The 17958-nt window shown below is 37.1% G+C and overlaps 1 protein-coding gene across 1 annotated transcript; it reads right to left on the bottom strand.

The window, feature by feature from the left end:
- Nucleotides 1–14255: 14255 nt before the first annotated feature.
- On the bottom strand, nt 14256–17727 carry LOC113872284 (glycosyl hydrolase 5 family protein-like). The gene is made up of 4 exons (XM_027509720.1): nt 17256–17727; nt 16436–16683; nt 15386–15906; nt 14256–14792 (listed from the first exon to the last, which is right to left on the bottom strand). Exons 1-4 carry the CDS (start codon nt 17694–17696, stop codon nt 14299–14301), a joined length of 1704 nt encoding a protein of 567 aa, XP_027365521.1. The 5' UTR covers nt 17697–17727; the 3' UTR covers nt 14256–14298.
- Nucleotides 17728–17958: the final 231 nt, after the last annotated feature.

The following is a 17958-nucleotide window of genomic DNA, read 5'->3' as shown; positions in this document are numbered from 1 at the left end:
TGGAAACGACTAATACTAGCTATCAAATGTTAGCTGAACAAATGCGTCGAATTGCTGACGTTTTTGGGGCACCTCGAGTCCCTATAAGGCAAGGGCAAAATGTTGCCCAAACACCTAATCAAGATGCTACAAATCTTGGTCGAAATGGTCAAATTTTCGAGCAAAATAGACCAAATTTTGGTCCAAATCTTCCGAGACAAAATGAAGGAAATTTTCAGGTAGACCAACCCCTAGTTTTTGCTCGAAATCCAAATGCTCCGTTTGAGCAAATTGGTCGAAATCTCGACCAAAACCTTCTGAGACAAAATGAGGGTGATTTCCAGGGAAATCAACCCTTTATTATTGCTCGAAATCAGAATGCTGATGAAATACTTGAGCAAGTTAGGCAAAATAATGTAGGGGGCATCAAATTCAATATCCAAACAACTCGAATCCTCAAAACATTGCCAATGTAGTCGAACAAGTCTTGAATCAACATGGGTTCGACATAGGGTATGCTAATAGACCCTACTTTGTCTCAGCATTCTCTGAGGCAATTTTGCAGGCTGAACTGCCTCGGGGTTGGAAAGTCCCAAAATTCACTAAATTTGCCGAAGATTCCGGTGAGTCTACAGTCGAACATATAGCTAGATACGCCATAGAATGTGGAGATTTAGCTCGAAATGAAGATTTAAAGTTAAAGTACTTTCCTAGTTCTTTGACTAAGGGGGCCTTTACCTGGTTCACCACCTTACCCCCGAATTCAATTCATAATTGGAATCAATTAGAAAGAAGGTTTCATGAACAATTCTTTCGTGGTGAAGCGAAAGTTAGCTTAATGGATTTGGTTAATATAAAAAGAATACATAATGAATCCATTGACGATTATCTAAGTAGATTTCGACAAATGAGGTCGAGATGTTTTACTCAAATCCCAGAATATGAACTAGTCCAAATGGCTATAGGCGGATTGGAGTACTCGATTAGAAAGAAATTGATTAATCAGCAGTTAAGAGACATGTCGCAGTTAGCGACGAGAGTGAGGCAAATCGAGCAACTTAAGGTTGAAAAATTTGTCCCTAAGAAAATAGAGAAATTTTCTCGAAAAGACAAAGTGGCTTATATAGGTCTCGCTGAAGGAGAAATAGGAAGCGAGAATGATCTCGACGAAGAAGATGTCGATTTAGGGGTAAATGAGGTAAATGTAGCTGAATTAAAACCAGGACCCCCTTATGTTTGCCAATCTTTAAAACCACTCGAAACTAAGGACAAAACTCGACCTAATAAGAGTTATGCCTTTGATGTATCTAAAGCTGATCATATTTTTGACATTTTATTGAAAGATGGGCAAATTATATTATCTGATGATCATAAAATCCCTACTCTAGAACAAAGAAAGGGTCGAAAATATTGTAAGTTTCATCATGTTTATGGACATTGGACTAATAACTGTGTTCGTTTCAGGGATCTTATTCAGGACGCCATTAAGCAAGGACGATTAAAATTCGAGCAAAAAACCAAAATGCCGATGAAAATCGATTCTGATCCCATGCAAATAGAAGCTAACTTCGTGGAACCTATCGACATACTGATGGTCGATGTTGCTGAACAACAGGGGTCATTCGATCGAGCTGTAGAAGAGCTAGAAGGGAAAGGCTCTTTGAATGACACCCTCGAAACCTTCGAGAAGGAAGAAGCTGAAATCTTCCCAAAGGCTGGTGACTCGCTGCTGGACTTTCTAACTCGAAAGAAGGAAGCAGACAGTGAGGTCATGTTGTGCCCGAGGTGTAGCGCCGTTTTCGATAAAGCGGCGGCCAAAGCCTTCGAGCAATCAGAGATGAAGAAACACTATCAGGTAACCACCAACCAGGTGATTACCAAGAACAAAGGGATCCAGACTCAGAATGCTTCTATCACCATACGTGATCCCCAGATTGTTCAAAGCAGGACCTTCGTACCTGCTCAAAATGTTCCGAGCAACACATGGGTTCGAAATGTGTTGCACCCATCACTAATTCGACCAAAACTGCAGATGGTCGAAAAGGGCGGACCGTCACATTCGACGGTCATGCCACAACAAGTTTTCTCACAACCCAAGTTTTTCACTCAAACTGGGTTCCAGAATCCATCCGGAAGCCATTTTCAGTCGAAAAAGCCCTATTTTAAGGCTCCTATGACTAAAACTCAGTGGCGAAGAGCTCAAAGAATCAGGAAGGCTGAGCATGAAGCACAAGCTTTGGCCCAAGCTCAAGCTCAAGTCCAGGCACAAGCTCAAGCTCGAATCCAAGCCCAAATTCGAGCTCAAAATCAAGTCCAACAAGCCCAGGGAAATGCCGCCAGAAAGATGCGGTGTACCCCGGTTAGTGTCGAAGTCAAAACGACTAAAGAGAGGGCACCAGCAATGAAGAAAGACTTGAAGATGAAGAGTCCAGAAATCGAGTACGATGCGGATGATGAATTGATCACCGATGTATTCGAATCAGGCTTTGAAGATGACCTCGAGGACATACTTGGGGTTGTATCCATGCTGCCTGCTGAATACGCCGAAGGAATCGGCGAAGAAGATGAAGAAGATTTCTATGCCGATGACGAACCCGATAATAACCCATGGGGTTATTGTTATTTGGCAGAAGACGGTTCACTTGCTAAATCGTCGGCTGTTTTCGAGAAGCCGACATGTGAAATGAAGAGTCATATGAAGCCGCTATACATTGCGGCTCGAATTGACGAAAAATTTCGAGTGAACAAAGTCCTCGTGGATTCTGGGGCAGCTATCAATATTATGCCCAGTTTTTTACTGAAAAAGATTGGGAAATCTGAAGAGGATTTACTCCCACACAACTTGGTACTAACGGACTATGAAGGGAAATCTTCAAGTTCCAAAGGGGCCCTAATCGTCAACTTGAGGGTTGGATCTGTTTCTCGAGCAACCATCTTCGTAGTGGTAGCTTCTAAGGCAAGTTATAATCTATTGCTCGGGAGAGAATGGATTCATGGGGTTGGGGCAGTACCTTCGTCACTGCATCAGAAACTATGTTTTTGAAATAACAACGGAGTGCTGGAATACGTCGATGGAGATCAGAGCTATTTTAAGGCTAAAGTTCATGTAAGCAGTCTCGATAGCAAGACATTCGACAAATCTTTTGCCAACATTGCGCCACTCCGTATAGAAGATATAGGCGGCCCTCATTTTGGCCGAAATCCTCTTCTGCCAAATGCTCATGAAATTCGACACCAGATTCGCCTAGACCCTTCGGTGGGTTTTTACGGCTTCCAAGAAATAGTGGAGGCCGAAAAGAATGAAAATGAAGAGCCTTGAAAAGAGCCTTTTGGCTCGAATTTCGGCTTACGTAGCCGAAAATAAAATAAAAACGGCTCTCGAAGCCGGGGATACTTCAGAGGCCGATAAATTTAGTTCGGCCATAAAATCACAAAAAATAGAAGAAATCTCGGCCCATGAAGCCGTAGACCCAATCCAAGGCCATGCAGATATCAATATGGTCGAAAGTTCGGTTCATCTAGCCGAAAGAAGAGAAGCGGCCCTAAAAGTGGCTGAAGGATTGGAGGCCGATTCACCATATTCGGCCATTACGACAACATCGGCTTATCTAGCCGAACAAAGGCACACAGAACTCGAAACATGTGTGATTCAAGAAAAATCAGTTCTAGAAACCGAAGGCAACGATGTCCGGCTTGATTGCATCTACGATGATGCACCAATTAGCTTCGAGGAAGATTCAGCTTGAAAAGGGCCAAAAATGGAGGCACAAGATCCCTTAGAAGAAGTGAACCTTGGAGATGAAAAGGAGCCGAGGTTAACTTTCATCAGTAAATTGGTCGAAGAAGAAGTGAAAGACCAATTAATCAAGCTACTAAGGGAATTTAAGGATTGCTTCGCCTGGGATTATGATCAAATGCCAGGCCTTTCGAGGGAATTAGTCAAACATCGACTTCCAATTCGACCAGAAAAGAGGCCAGTAAAGCAACCACCTAGGAGATTTGCGCCAGAGATTTTGCCAAAAATCAAGGAAGAGATCGAAAGGCTTCTTAGAGCAAAGTTTATTCGTACTGCCAGGTATGTTGACTGGATCTCGAACATAGTACCTGTGATTAAGAAAAATGGATCTCTTAGAGTTTGCATTGATTTTTGAAATCTAAATACTGCTACACCAAAAGATGAATACCCTATGCCAATAGCCGATATGTTAGTAGATTCGGCAGCAGGGAATGAAATTTTAAGTTTGTTAGATGGATATTCAGGGTATAACCAAATTTTTATCGCTGAAGAGGATATATCGAAAACAGCTTTTCGATGCCCTGGGGCTCTAGGAACTTATGAATGGGTAGTAATGCCATTCGGATTAAAAAATGCTGGAGCTACATACCAGAGGGCAATGAACACTATTTTTCATGACATAATAGGCGAATTTTTGCAAGTTTATATTGATGATATTGTCGTGAAATCTAAGTATAAAGATGACCATGTTGGTCATCTTCGACAAGCATTTGAAAGAATGCGAAAATATGGCTTGAAGATGAATCCTCTAAAGTGTGCTTTTGGTGTTACTGCAGGACAGTTCCTTGGCTTTATTGTTCACCAAAAAGGAATTGAAATCGACAAGAATAAGGCCAAAGCAATATCTGAGACACAAGCCCCTTCGACTAAAAAACAACTGCAATCGTTGCTAGGGAAAATAAATTTTTTACGAAGATTTATTTCCAACCTTTCTGGCAAGGTTAAAGTCTTCTCACCCCTATTGAAGTTAAAGAAAGAAGAAGAGTTTCGATGGGAGGAAGAGCATCAAGCTGTTTTCGAGGAGATAAAGCAATATCTAACACAACCACCAGTAATGGTTCCGCCAAAGAAAGGTTTTCCCTTGAAGTTATATATCTCGACATCAGAAGAAACTATTGGGAGCATGCTAGCTCAAGAAGACGAAAATGGTGTCGAAAGAGCTGTTTATTATCTTAGTCGAATGTTGATAGGTGCAGAATCTCGATATAGTCCAATCGAGAAGTTATGTTTGTGTCTATATTTTTCTTGTGAGAAATTGAAATATTACATTAGGCCTTTCGATGTACATGTTTATTCACATCATGATATAATAAAATATTTCTTGTCGAAACCTATCCTTCACGGTAGAGTTGGAAAATGGGCGTTGGCTTTAACAGAGTATTCTTTAATTTATAAACCACTAAAATCGACAAAAGGCCAAGTTGTTGCTGATTTCGTTGTTGATCATTCGATTCCAATCAAAGAAATAGATTTTATAAGTCTAAAGTCATGGAAATTGTACTTCGATGGATCTAGTCATAGAAATGGGATTGGAATCGGAATACTGATAATTTCACCAGACGAAATCCCAACGAAATTACTCTTCGAGATAAAAACAGCTTGTTCAAACAATGAAGCTGAGTACGAAGCATTATTAGCTGGACTTGAAATATTGTCAAATTTCGGGGCAAGAAATGTAATTATTCGAGGAGACTCTGAGTTAGTAATAAAGCAGCTAACCAAAGAATATAAATGTTTAAGTAGAAACCTCGTCGAATATTGGGTAAAAGTGAATAAGTTATTACAAAAATTTGACGAAGTCATTCTAGAACATATTCCTCGAAACAAAAATCAAGAGGCCAATGAATTAGCCCAAATTGCCTCGAAATATAGAATTTCGAGTGAAAACCTGGCAAAGCTAACAGAGATAAGGGAGAAGTTAGGGTCAACAAACCTTGAGATCTTAAACATAAATGACTTAACTGACCAAGATTGGAGGAAACCTTTAGTCAATTATCTCAAGGACCCCAACATTCCAACTGATCGAAAAATAAAATTTTGAGCAGTTAACTATATAATTGTGGTTAATGAATTGTATAAAAGGGGTGTTGATGGCACTTTACTTCGTTGTCTCAGCGAACATGAGGCTTATATTGCCCTGGTAGAAATCCATGAAGGGATCTGCGGAGCTCATCAAGCTGGAGAAAGAATGAAATGGATGTTACTTCGAGAAGGATTGTACTGGCCCTCGATGATTAAATATTGCTTTGAATATGCAAAATCCTGTGAAGAATGTCAAAAGCATGGTAATATTCAACACGTTCCAGCCTCAGAATTACATTCAATAATTAAGCCATGGCCTTTTCGAGGTTGGGCTCTGGATTTAATTGGTCAAATTCATCCTCCTTCAACAAAAGGCCATAAGTATATCATTGTAGCTGTCGACTATTTTTCAAAGTGGGCTGAGGCAGTTCCGTTGAAAGAAGTTACTCAAAGTGATGTTGTTAGTTTTATTGACGAATACATAATTCATCGATTCGGCATACCAGAAACATTAACAACAGACCAAGGAACTGTTTTTGTAGGTCGAAAGGTAACTCAATATGCAGAATCCTTGAATATAAAAATGATAACTTCAACCCCATACTATGCCCAGGCCAATGGACAAGTGGAGGCAGTAAATAAAATTTTGATCAAATTGATTAAAAAACACATTGGATCAAAACCAAGAAATTGGCATGAAACCTTAAATCAAGTATTGTGGGCATATAGGAATTCCCCAAAAGAAGCTACAGGGACAACTCCATTTCGACTCATTTATGGCCATAAAGCCGTTCTACCTGTGGAGGTGAATCTACAATCAGTTAGATTACAACGGCAATTTGAATTACCAAGTGAAGATTATTGGGCCTTAATGTTTTATGAATTAAATGCTTTGGATGAAATTCGTTTAGGTGCCTTAGAAAAGATGATTCGACAAAAAGAAAGAATTTCGAGGTCATATAACAAAAAGGTACGAAACAAGCATTTTAATTCTGGTGAATTAGTGTGGAAAGTAATTTTACCGTTCGACAAAAAATCAAGAAAACTTGGAAAATGGTCACCCAATTGGGAAGGCCCATTCGAGATTGAAAATGTGTTTTCAAATAACGCGTATTCAATTCGAGAAATTGGAACTAATAGTCGAATCATGTCGATTAACGGTAAGTACTTAAAACCATACAAACTAGAAACATATGAAGTAAGAATAACTTGAATTAAGGCAAATAAACAGGTAATTCGAACAATAGGAGGACAAATAAATAAATTTCATTCAAAGTAAAATTTGAATATTTACAAAAAGGCCTAACTACAAGAATTCAAAGGAAAATACAAGGAAAAATCAAAAAGGAGGCTTCGAGCGCATTTCAGTATAAACAGCTCTCAAATTTTGATATCTGGTTTCAAGAGCTGTACATTGTGCATCCAGACTCGAAATATCCTCCATAGCTTGAGCTCTCTCAATAGTCAGGGTCTTCACATTTTCTATAAAGTTTTTTCTTTTCTTCTCACAAGCCGCACTAGCTTTCTTCAACATCTCTGACTCCTTTCGAGCTCTTTCGAGTTGTTTCTCCAAATCAACGATTCTAGCATCAACTTCTTTCTGCTTCATATCGGCATTGGTGGCCGATTCCTTTAGCTTGACTAACCCAGTTCGAGCCTCTTTCAATTTATTAGAAGCAGAGTCTTGCTTTACTCGAGCTTGATCTTGTTTAGAACCCACCACAGTGGTTTGGTCTATAATTGCTAAAGAATCGATGAAAAGAGACTCAACGTTGGAGTCCTTCAGGAAAGGTCGAGAGTTGAGCCTTCAACGAAGAAAGTAGGCCTTTGACCTTGGCAACCAAGTCCTTGTCAGTAGGAAGGTTCTTCATCATCGGTGCATCAAAGACCAAGGACCTAAGCTCTTCGAGCATTTTTTCAGTTGATTCAGTGGGCTTGGAGATTTCTGAATGTGACCCTGAGGGTGTATGAGACGAAGAAGAAAAGGTAAAAGTATCAGCCAAGATTTTGTCGATGGCCCCCTCTGGATCTTCCTCCACCATGGCATTAAAATCATCCAAGTTCATTTCTGAGTTAATGGATGATGCTGGTGGCACAACTTCAAGGCTGGGAGGACCTTCGACAGAAATTGGAAGGTTTTCAGGAACTTGACTTCCCTCTACAGCTACATTCTCTTCACCTTCATGCAAGGGCCCTTCCTCTTCTGAGTGATATGTAACAACATCAACCTCAGGAGAACCCAGAGGCGGTGTTTGTCGAGATATAGGGGGCACCTAGAGAAAAGAAGTAAGAAAAATCTCAAGTATGAAGATCAATAGTGAAACAGATTAAAAAGATCAAATTCGAGCAAAATCACGCATTACCTCAGAAGCTTGCTCTGTTTGAGCTTGGTCTTCAGAACTCGAGCTAGATGAGCTCGAAGAAGCATCCGAAGAAGAACTCGAAGTCCCAGAACTTGAAGACGAAGTTGCTTCATTCCCCAGCGCCGAGTTTTGGGAAACAACTTCACGGTTCTTTTTCGAGCTTTTTTGAGATTCCTCAGGAATAGGGGTCAAGCGCTTTTTTGACTTCTGTTGAACCCTGGGAGGGGAATTGACACTTGGAGTGTCATCAACTGAAACCTGTTACAAAGAAAAGGTTAAGGTACTACTCGAAAAAAAAAAATAGAATTTTACTCTAAAAAGCACAAAATACTTACCTCCGTTGACCGAGTCGAAGGTTGATTAGAAGTTGGTCGAACAGGAGTTGGAACTGCCATTTCGACAGAAATTTTGGATTTGGCAGGATTTGTAGCTTTGGTAGTCTTAGCCTGGAAGATGAAAAATTTCCAAATCATAAGCATCTCGAGAAAAGCAAAATAAAATTAAACTCAGATCAAATGTTTACCTTAGACACCCCAGAGGCAGCTTGGGGTGTAGATGAATCCTTTTGTAGGGTTTTTGAAGAAGAACTTTTTCGAGTAGATTTCTGTTTTTTCTTAGGAGGCTCATCTTCTTCCCAATCCTCTTGGTCATATCGACCAACAAAAGGTTCTGTTGGAAGAGCTGTAAAAGTACTCAAAAAAGGTTAAAATCAAATCAAAAATACAAAAGGTATTTCGAGGAAAAGTAGGGTAAACCTTACCATCTTTGAACTTTGTAAGGATTCTTACATCTTGAATATCAAGATGAAGAGGGTAGGAATAAGTTTTAAAAGAAAACCTCGAAGCAGTTACTCTATTTCGAGGAGGAGCTAATTCGTTCAAAATAGTTGAAGGTAAATCGACCCATTTTGGTGAAATTATTGGTAAAGCCAAAGCAAAATTACAGTTTGGCAAAGGGGGAAAAGTTGGTCGAAATTTTTTGAAAAGGAGTTCCTCGATGAACTTTTCAAAAGGATGAAATTCTTTGTATCTATTAACCCTTTCTTTGGTTTTTTCTCTTAAAGAAAGAGCAGCCTCAAAAATAGTTTGAGATATCCTCTGGGGTAAGTAAAGCACTTTAAAAAATCGCTCAAAAGATTGAATTTCTCGAATATGCGTACCTCTCGTCTTGGCTTTTGGATCTCCCTTCTGAAACACAGAAAAAGCACTGGTCATCCTCTGGTAGCAAGCTTCGACAGAAATATCACATTGTTGATAATAGCTAGACCACCAATTCTCATATGCTTGTGTGCTATAGAAAGAAAGCTCGAATTCTACAGAAGAAAGCTCTGGCCTACATTTTCTAAAGAAGCTAATGGCTTCGTTCAAATTGTCAATGCTTTTTCGAGCATTATCCAAGACACTCTGATTTGTCCCTTGAAGCATAAGAGTTGGCCTGAATTGGCTTAGGCCAAATTGTCGAGCCACCAAATTAGGCTGATAAGCGACCACCTGATAAGGTCTTGGAGTGAAGCTACAGAAAAGAAGTTAACAAGAGAGGAAGTGCCTCCAAATTATCAAACTTTCAGCCTGGGCACCTGGAGTTTTCGACGGGAAAGGGCGTTTGAACCAAACTGGTCCAATTTTTCGAGAAGAAAATGGGGCTAATTGAGGACTGAAGGTATGTAGATTCAAAAAGAAAGTAAAATATTGTCGAAAAGCATCACAATAATGCTTTTTAGCAATACTTGGAGTAAGAAAAGTAAGTCGAAAACCCTCTATTTCTCGAGAAGTATGAGGAGGTTCAGAACTTTGTAACTTATCTTCAAAAATAGCATTCAGCCACAGCTGAAGCAACCAAAGTGGACCACTAACGACAGGTAAAGACTCATTAGATCTTAAAGAAGCCACTGCTTCGTTCAAATTTTCATAAAGATTCCCCAAGATCAGCTTCCCCAGGCATATTGAAGATTCTTCATGTAAAAGCTGGGCAAGAGTAAGAAGAGCTTTTGGAACTTGGAGTGACCTCGAGCAAAAAACATATGCCGAAAGCCAGAACATAAGGAAAGCAACATGTTCTTCATCAGTAACTGGACCATCTCTATTCATGTTGAGAGAGATGAAAAGTTGATAAGAAAGTTTTTGAAAAATTAGGAATTACATCTGGATTTTTAGGATGGGAATCTGGTCGAAATGAGGGACCAGTAGGCTTGAGCCCAGTAATAGCAGCAACATCAAAAAGAGTAGGGGTTATCATACCGCAAGGAACATGAAAAGAACTGGTACTTTGATTCCAAAAGAAGAAAGAGCTCATGATCATGGGAAAATTATAAGACAAATTGTACCTAGAAAGTTGAATTATGTCGTAAATCCTTATCACTTTCCAGCTATCTTGTTTTTCCTTTTCAACTCTATCCAACCAAGGAAGATAAAGATCTTTAGTAACTGGGGGCATAGTACGAAAGATTTTTTGTAATCTTTGGAGGGAATCTAGATTATATTTTGAGGAAAAAGCCATGATCCCTTCGACAGAAAAAGGAGTATCAACAGAGTCCTGAGGAACAAAAGGACCTAAAAATGCATGGGGCTTCGAGTTCATTGTAAAAGGAATAAGTACCTGGGATTTCCAAATAGCCAACTTCTCCTCTTCGAGAGGCGGCTCAGGAAGGTAGCTCGAATGACCAATAGGCACGAGCTCAGCACTGGAGAGAGCCAACGGGACCTTAGACTTAGAGGCCATTTCAAAGGAAAAAGAGAAGATAGGAAAGAACTGGAAGAAATTTCGATTCAAAAGTAGAAGAGAGAGAACAGAGCTATTAGGAAGGGAGTAAAATATGAAAGTGTAAAAAAATGGGAAGGTAACTTCACCTTTTTATACTGGTCCCCAACCTCGTGTAAGGCCCATACAAGAGCCCAAGTCCAGAGTATTTTGGCACTTAGTGGGAAGATGAAGAGATAGTGGGGTGTCTTTTCGATCAAAAATGGCCTTAAATCCCCAACAAAACGAAGCACGTCTCAATAATGGGACATTTTCGGTAACTGCCAAGCAGTACCTGCATTTATTGCGCCGACTTTGGACGACGTGCCTGACATAAAGCAGGTAAGTGGCAGAGACGCCATAAAAAATGGCGGGAAATTAGAAAATGAAAATTTTCCAATTAAAATAAAAAAATATTAAAATCTCATCTACCTGAGATATTAATATTTTGGGGGGCATCTGTTTGGGATAAGGAAAATTTTCTAAGTTAAAAATCATCTTGAAGGAAACTACATCTCAACAAGTTTTGAGGGTCAAGAAGGAGCCAAAGATAAACCTAAACAGAAGAGAATATTGGAAGACCTTTGGTTTTAATTAAAAGGAACACATTTCGAGCTATTTTAAGGAACACATTTCGAGCTATTTTAAGAAATTTTTGTCACATTGTTGATTTTTCTCTAAACTGCTTGAAAGACAAGAAAATATTCTAAGACCACAAAACTAAAGGCTTTTTCGAGAAGTTTTGAGGAGTTTTTAAGTCACTGACACCAAAAACTACTCGAAAAATAGAACTGGCAAGAAAATATTTCAAGTCCACAAAACTGATGGTTTTTCGAGGAGTTTTTAGGAGTTTTTAAGTCCCTGACACCCAAAAGCTGCTCGAAAAACAGGACTAACAGGAAAATATTCCAAGTCCACAAAAAACTGATGGCTTTTCGAGGAATATTTGATGAGTTTCCAAGTACCTGACACCCAAAACTGCTCGAAAAGCAGGAAGTGGTAAGAAAATATTCTAAGTCCACAAACTTGGCTGAGTTCCAGATTTCCTCTAGAATTGCTCGAAAAACAAGAAGTGGTCAGAAAATATTCTAAGTCCACAAATTTGGTCGAGCTCAAGAGTCCCTCCAAAATTGATCGAAAAACAGAAATGAGCAAAGAAAATGTTCTAAGTCCACAAGACCCAGACAGACTCTCAAAACTCCAGAATGGCTCGAAAAGAGAAGTCAAGAAGAAACTATTCCAAGGCCATAACATTAAAAGAGTTTTCTAGGTTTCTCTCAGAAATACTCGAAAGATAGGAGTATTGAAAAATCCAAAAGCGGTTACCAGTAGTTATCAACATTCACCACTACGCAAAGGAGATCATGGGCGATAGCAGTTACAACAAACAACATGATCGTGGATAGTGAGCATCAACAGTTGAAGTCAGTTACTAAGAAGTGCCCGCAAAAGGAGGAAAACGGTGGTGATATTCATGTCTATAAATACTACAAAGCATTATTTCACAAGGGACGACTTTTTGCACCCAGACACCGCACCTAAACACTCTGAGACGCTGAAACCCTGCACCGCGCCAGACACCAGCTACAAGGAGACCTACGGTGACCGTTGTTCGCCGTTGTGAGGATTCTTGTTACTTATGTCTTCGTACGTTGTTTAGTTCCGACTTGCTACATTTCTGTAAAGGCATCTACGTTTGATTTAATTGTGCACATTTAGTATTCACTATTCTTGCTTAATACTCTTTTACGCCGTTAATCTGAGCATCACGTTAACGACACACTTAAAAGAACCCAAAGAGGACCTAAATCCAGTCCCCAGATTGATCTTTGGATTATTTGTTTACAACTGTCATTTTTCACCGTAAACACAAGTATAAAATAAGGTTGCTTTATGTAAATGGAGTGACGAGTTTTAATCGTTAACTAAAATATGTTAAGTCTAAAAGGGTAACAAATATTATTTTTATTTAGTCTCGAGTAAGCTTTTGCATTAATGAACAGCTGGGATTGCATCGCACATTTTGGGAATACATTACCTCATACTTCGCCTTTACCTCTTGTGTTAAAAATCAATCTCATGCTAGGCTTTATGCTTTGCTTCTTAAAGAAACTTGGATAATTTTGCTGTGTCTCAGTGTTGTTATACTCAACTCTCATGTTTATACCTTTTTTAGGTTATAATATTTCATTTAATTAATGATTGGAATAAGCGTTCAAAAATAATTACTCTTCATATTTTTTAAATTTTCTAAATGACGTTGTTTTTATAAATTTATATAAAAAAAATACAAACTATTCCAATTTATCATTTGACCATTAATTTAATTAACATATTCTAATGTAATATACATTTAAATACTTTTAATATTTATTAATATATTATAATTAAAAATTCAAATTGACATAAATTAAAAAAAATATTAAATGCCAAAGAAATCATATGACATAATGAAAAGGAGAAAATTTTCTAAAATAATTCATATTAAAGGTTACAGAGTTCTTTTATTTGTAAAACTCTAAAGGAATAATACATAAAATTTTAATAAGAAAATTTAAAAATTAATAAAAAAAAATGAAATGCAATAACAAAATGACTTCTTAAACAATTTCTAAATTAGCTCACTAATAAAAAACAATTGTACAAATGATGTCATCATATTAACCTGCCTGAAATAGATGACAAATATTAGAACTAAATCGAGCTTTTGACATTTGGCAATGAGACGAGCTAAGGTACTATTAATTCAATGGATAAATAATTAATTATATTAGTTTCTCTATAAATTGTTAAATCAATTGAATAAATAGCTAATGAATTTGTAATCAATAATTTGCCATTATAAATTGTTATTTCAGTTTGATTATTGGTTAGTAATACCGTACCTTAATTACCGATTAGTAGGACCCTTAGGGAAAAATAATGCCTCTAATCTTAGAGCCCATTTGTATAATCATTTAGCAAAAGTGGAGTATTTTACGAGGCATAATTTATTATTAATATTTACGTGTGTATGTATTATAATCACGATGTTAATCATATCCAAATTCTTTTTATAGTGCAAGAAATTGCTTTTAAGATCCAATAAGCTCATATTCATTTTATTGAATTATTGAAAGTCTTGAGTACATTGATCATTTTATTTTATAGTCTTCTGTCACATCCTAAGATAAGATTTTTCATGACATAATATTGATTTTGGTATTGGTAGCTTTTGGGACTTAGAGACGAAACCCCAACATTATAAACTTTGTACATTTTTCACTATAATACAATATGTATTGAATCTAATATTCATATAGATATGCCTATCACATCACTTTCATGTTATTGAAACACAAGAAAGAGGGATATTTTCATGGCTCCTAATTAGAGAAATTTACAGTAATATTTAAAACTATCTTACACAGAGCTTAATGGTTGCCAGGAAAGGTCTGATGAATTTAGCATGGATAATGTTGAGGTTGTCGTGATAGACCTTCTTCCACTATCAATAAGCTTGAACCATTGGCTTCCAGGGTCACATGTTTTATCTTTGCTTAAGCATTTGCAAGCATTGGTCACAATGTTGTTGTTGTCATCTACATCTAGACATACATTAGAACCGTCACTGAGGTTAGATGAAAGGTGCAACTTTGAATTTGAGATCATTTCCCATTTAGAGTTAGGAGATGAGCATATTATGCCAAGTGTTGCAGGCGTGCCTTCATCCTCTGCTTGTATGCAAAAGTAAGTACCCTTTATTGTTAGAATCTTTTCGGGTGTGTATTTCCAACCATCAGATAAAGAGCAAGGACCTAATGTCAATGATTCAAGCAAAGGTTTTCTCATGACACAGAGACCCGTCAAAGGATGGAATATCAATTTGTATGGATTTCCTTTCGTTATGCCTGGCCCTGCATAATGTCAAAAAGGAATATAATTCAAGTATTCATCAAGCACTGAATTGGTATGATGTTTTCAAACAAACTAATAGCAAGAGACCTTTGCTTGAAACTAGCCCACTTTTGTACTGAAATTCAACTTTTTATTATAACTTAGAAGAATGAAGTAATAAGGATCTCTACACTCTTGACTGTCGTGTAAAAAGAAATCTCTAGTTCTAACATCATGTTGTAATCCAATAATTACAAAAGCTTAAGCTTTTAAATAACGACACACATAACAAGAAAAACATCATATATCAACGATAAAATTTTGATATAACTTTTCTCTAATGAAAATTATATAGTTAGTACAAACATTGTGTCTCTATACTAACAGTACAATAAATTGTTTTACAATACACCATACTAATAATACCATATACATATATCAATCCAGGTAAATCCAATACCTTTATAGTAACATAATAATTTTATATTATATCTCTATCAAAGTTCTATAAAGTAGTAAACTGGAAATGATATTTTCTAACCAACTAATAGTGGAGAGTAGGCAAATTATTAGGGAAGAACAAAATGGACTGGTTAAGTGGTTATGCTCATACCTCGAAATGGAAGTTGTAGGGCAGAAATTCTATTCAAGAAAGTGGTATTTCTAACTTGGCTCCAATCCCAGTTAAGAACCCCATAAAATTCTTCCATTCCAATGACTCCTTGTCTAAAGTAGTAACTACCAACAAGAGTCCATAAAGCCCAATCCAAGTCAAGCTCAGCTGCTACTGCCATGAAGCAATTAATGTAGCGATTATCGTTCACATTGGTACCTCTAAGATCAATACCAAACTCACTGATAAACAATGGCCATCCTTGGTCCACCAAGAAGCCAGAGGTTCTCATCATATTTCCAGCCACTTGTCCACATACTTGATTTGGATTTCCATTAACCCAAGCTTGACCATCCGTGAAGGCATACCAATGTGCTTCAAATACTAACTTTCCTTCGAACGTTAAGTTCACTGGTCGTTGTGGAATGAAAGACAAATCTTTGTCAAAATTTAAGCCAGATAGAATCACAAGAACGTCTGGATTTGCTGCATGAACTGCTTCTGCTCCTTTCACCATGTACCTTCAATTTAGCATAAAAGCTTATTGTCAGTCACATAAACTTTTTCTTTCTTTCATTTTTTCTAAAATAAACCATGGTTTTATCCCTCACAAAATACATCTCAGCTTTCATTTTTTACCCTGACACTTCTCTTTTATTTTCTAAATGATACGTGTTTATTTGATTTGCCGATAAAATTATGATACAGGTTACCAATAATCATTTGAATTATATTATATCATTTTTATCATTATGTATATTAAATTTTAAATAATTTAAACGTTTGTAAATATAGTATCTAAAAGTTGATAATTAATTTTATTTTAAAAATATATTCTATGAAAAAATAAAATAATACAATAAAGTATTTATTGTTTTGATTTTTTAGAATAAAATTTCATAAAATTAATTTATTTAATAAAAACTTCCAAACTAATAATCAAATTAATTAATCTATTAAAAAGTTATTAAATGATATAAATGTTTAAGTTTAACACTTAGTATAAATTAGCCTGGCTTGTTTTAATTTTTTGGTAGATATAGTAATTACCTGTACCAATCGTTGACATTTTGTTTGGGGCCGCGTAGTTCATTCCTCAAGCTCATGCCCACAACATTAGTGACTCCATTAAAAAGGGTGGCCATTTTGGTGAGGCCCAAAATCCAGAGGTTGGGGTCGAAATATTTGTCACCGAAGAAGCCATTGCCATCGGAGTTACTGCAGCACCACCCTGGCTGGGTTATGTGATTGTCCAATATCACCATCACATCGTTGTCACCAAGACTTTTCACCACTGCCTAGAGAGTCATCACAAAATGTTGCCCACACTCAACTCAAAGTTCAAGAAAATCATACAATACGTATGGTAGTTGTGATAACGATTCATATTCTTAAAAATACACACCACCAAACCGCAAAACATTAAAAATTGTAATTCAATTAATAAAACTATTTTATTGATAATAAGATCGGTTATTTAAAATTTTTAAGTTAAAAATTAATTTATTATTTATTTATAAATATTATAGTAGGCTTAACATTGATCGAGAATTTTAAGTCTAACTTAAAGAATGGTTTTCCTAAACCTAAGATTCGGTTTATAAAGATCAATAACATATTCTATTCATGGCAACTTGTTACTCAATTATCAATTATCATTATTAAATTAAAAATAATTAATTTAAGATAATTTGTTAAAATGCTCCAGTTTGATAAGGGAGGATTTTGAAAAATAGATATAGAAGTGGCTCATGAGTTATGACGATAAGTCAATGGGCATCGAAAAAGCGTAAACAGAAGCGATAAGATTAACAACTAACAAGATAAGGATGATTGAAGTTAGTAATTGGATTAGGTGAAAGTAAAATACCTGAAAAGCTTGGATGAGGGGAAGACCGATGATGGAGGGGTTGTTGGCTTGGACACCAGCAATGGCTTCAAGGAGGCCAAGGTTTTGAAAGGAGCTTCTAACGGTGAGAGAACCCAAAGACTCATTTGTGACCAAAAGAATAGGCCAAGTGAGCCTCACACAGTTAAAGCCCATTGACTTTATTCCACTTGAAATCACATCCATAGGTTGCTTGCTGAGCCCTTCAGCCACCAATCCTTCCAAATGGGACACCCAATTCACACAAGCCAGTTTCACCCTTTCCCCATCTTCGTTCACTATCCATCGAGAATTCGTGTGAAGTGGAAGACCCTTCACACCCAATGGCTTAACTTCGATGAGCAATGTTATTATTAGCACCCACAGATATTTTAGAACCAAACTGCACCACCCCTTACCCATTTCGTGCTTCTTTGATGCCATATATCAAACAACACATATTCCGCACTAATGAGACTCTCTCCACGGCGGAACACGCGAATATATATATAGGACTATAAAATGTAGCAAAATTAATTTTCAAGTTCAAGTGACTTGGTCTTTTGAATAATGTTATTTTCTCATTTCTTATGAAAATTATGTCTTTTACGTCTTTATCATTAAATTATTCTTATAAGATACTGACTTCAGAGCTGTAAATCTTTTTCTTCGCATTTCTAGCGTATTTTTTTTCCTGCTTTTAAGT

This window comes from Abrus precatorius, unplaced genomic scaffold (assembly GCF_003935025.1).
Source record: "Abrus precatorius isolate BTA unplaced genomic scaffold, Abrus_2018 Scaffold7, whole genome shotgun sequence".
In the NCBI taxonomy this organism is placed as follows: Eukaryota; Viridiplantae; Streptophyta; class Magnoliopsida; order Fabales; family Fabaceae; genus Abrus; species Abrus precatorius.
Note: the sequence above shows the minus strand (reverse complement) of the source record. Positions and strands in the feature narration are given on the sequence as shown.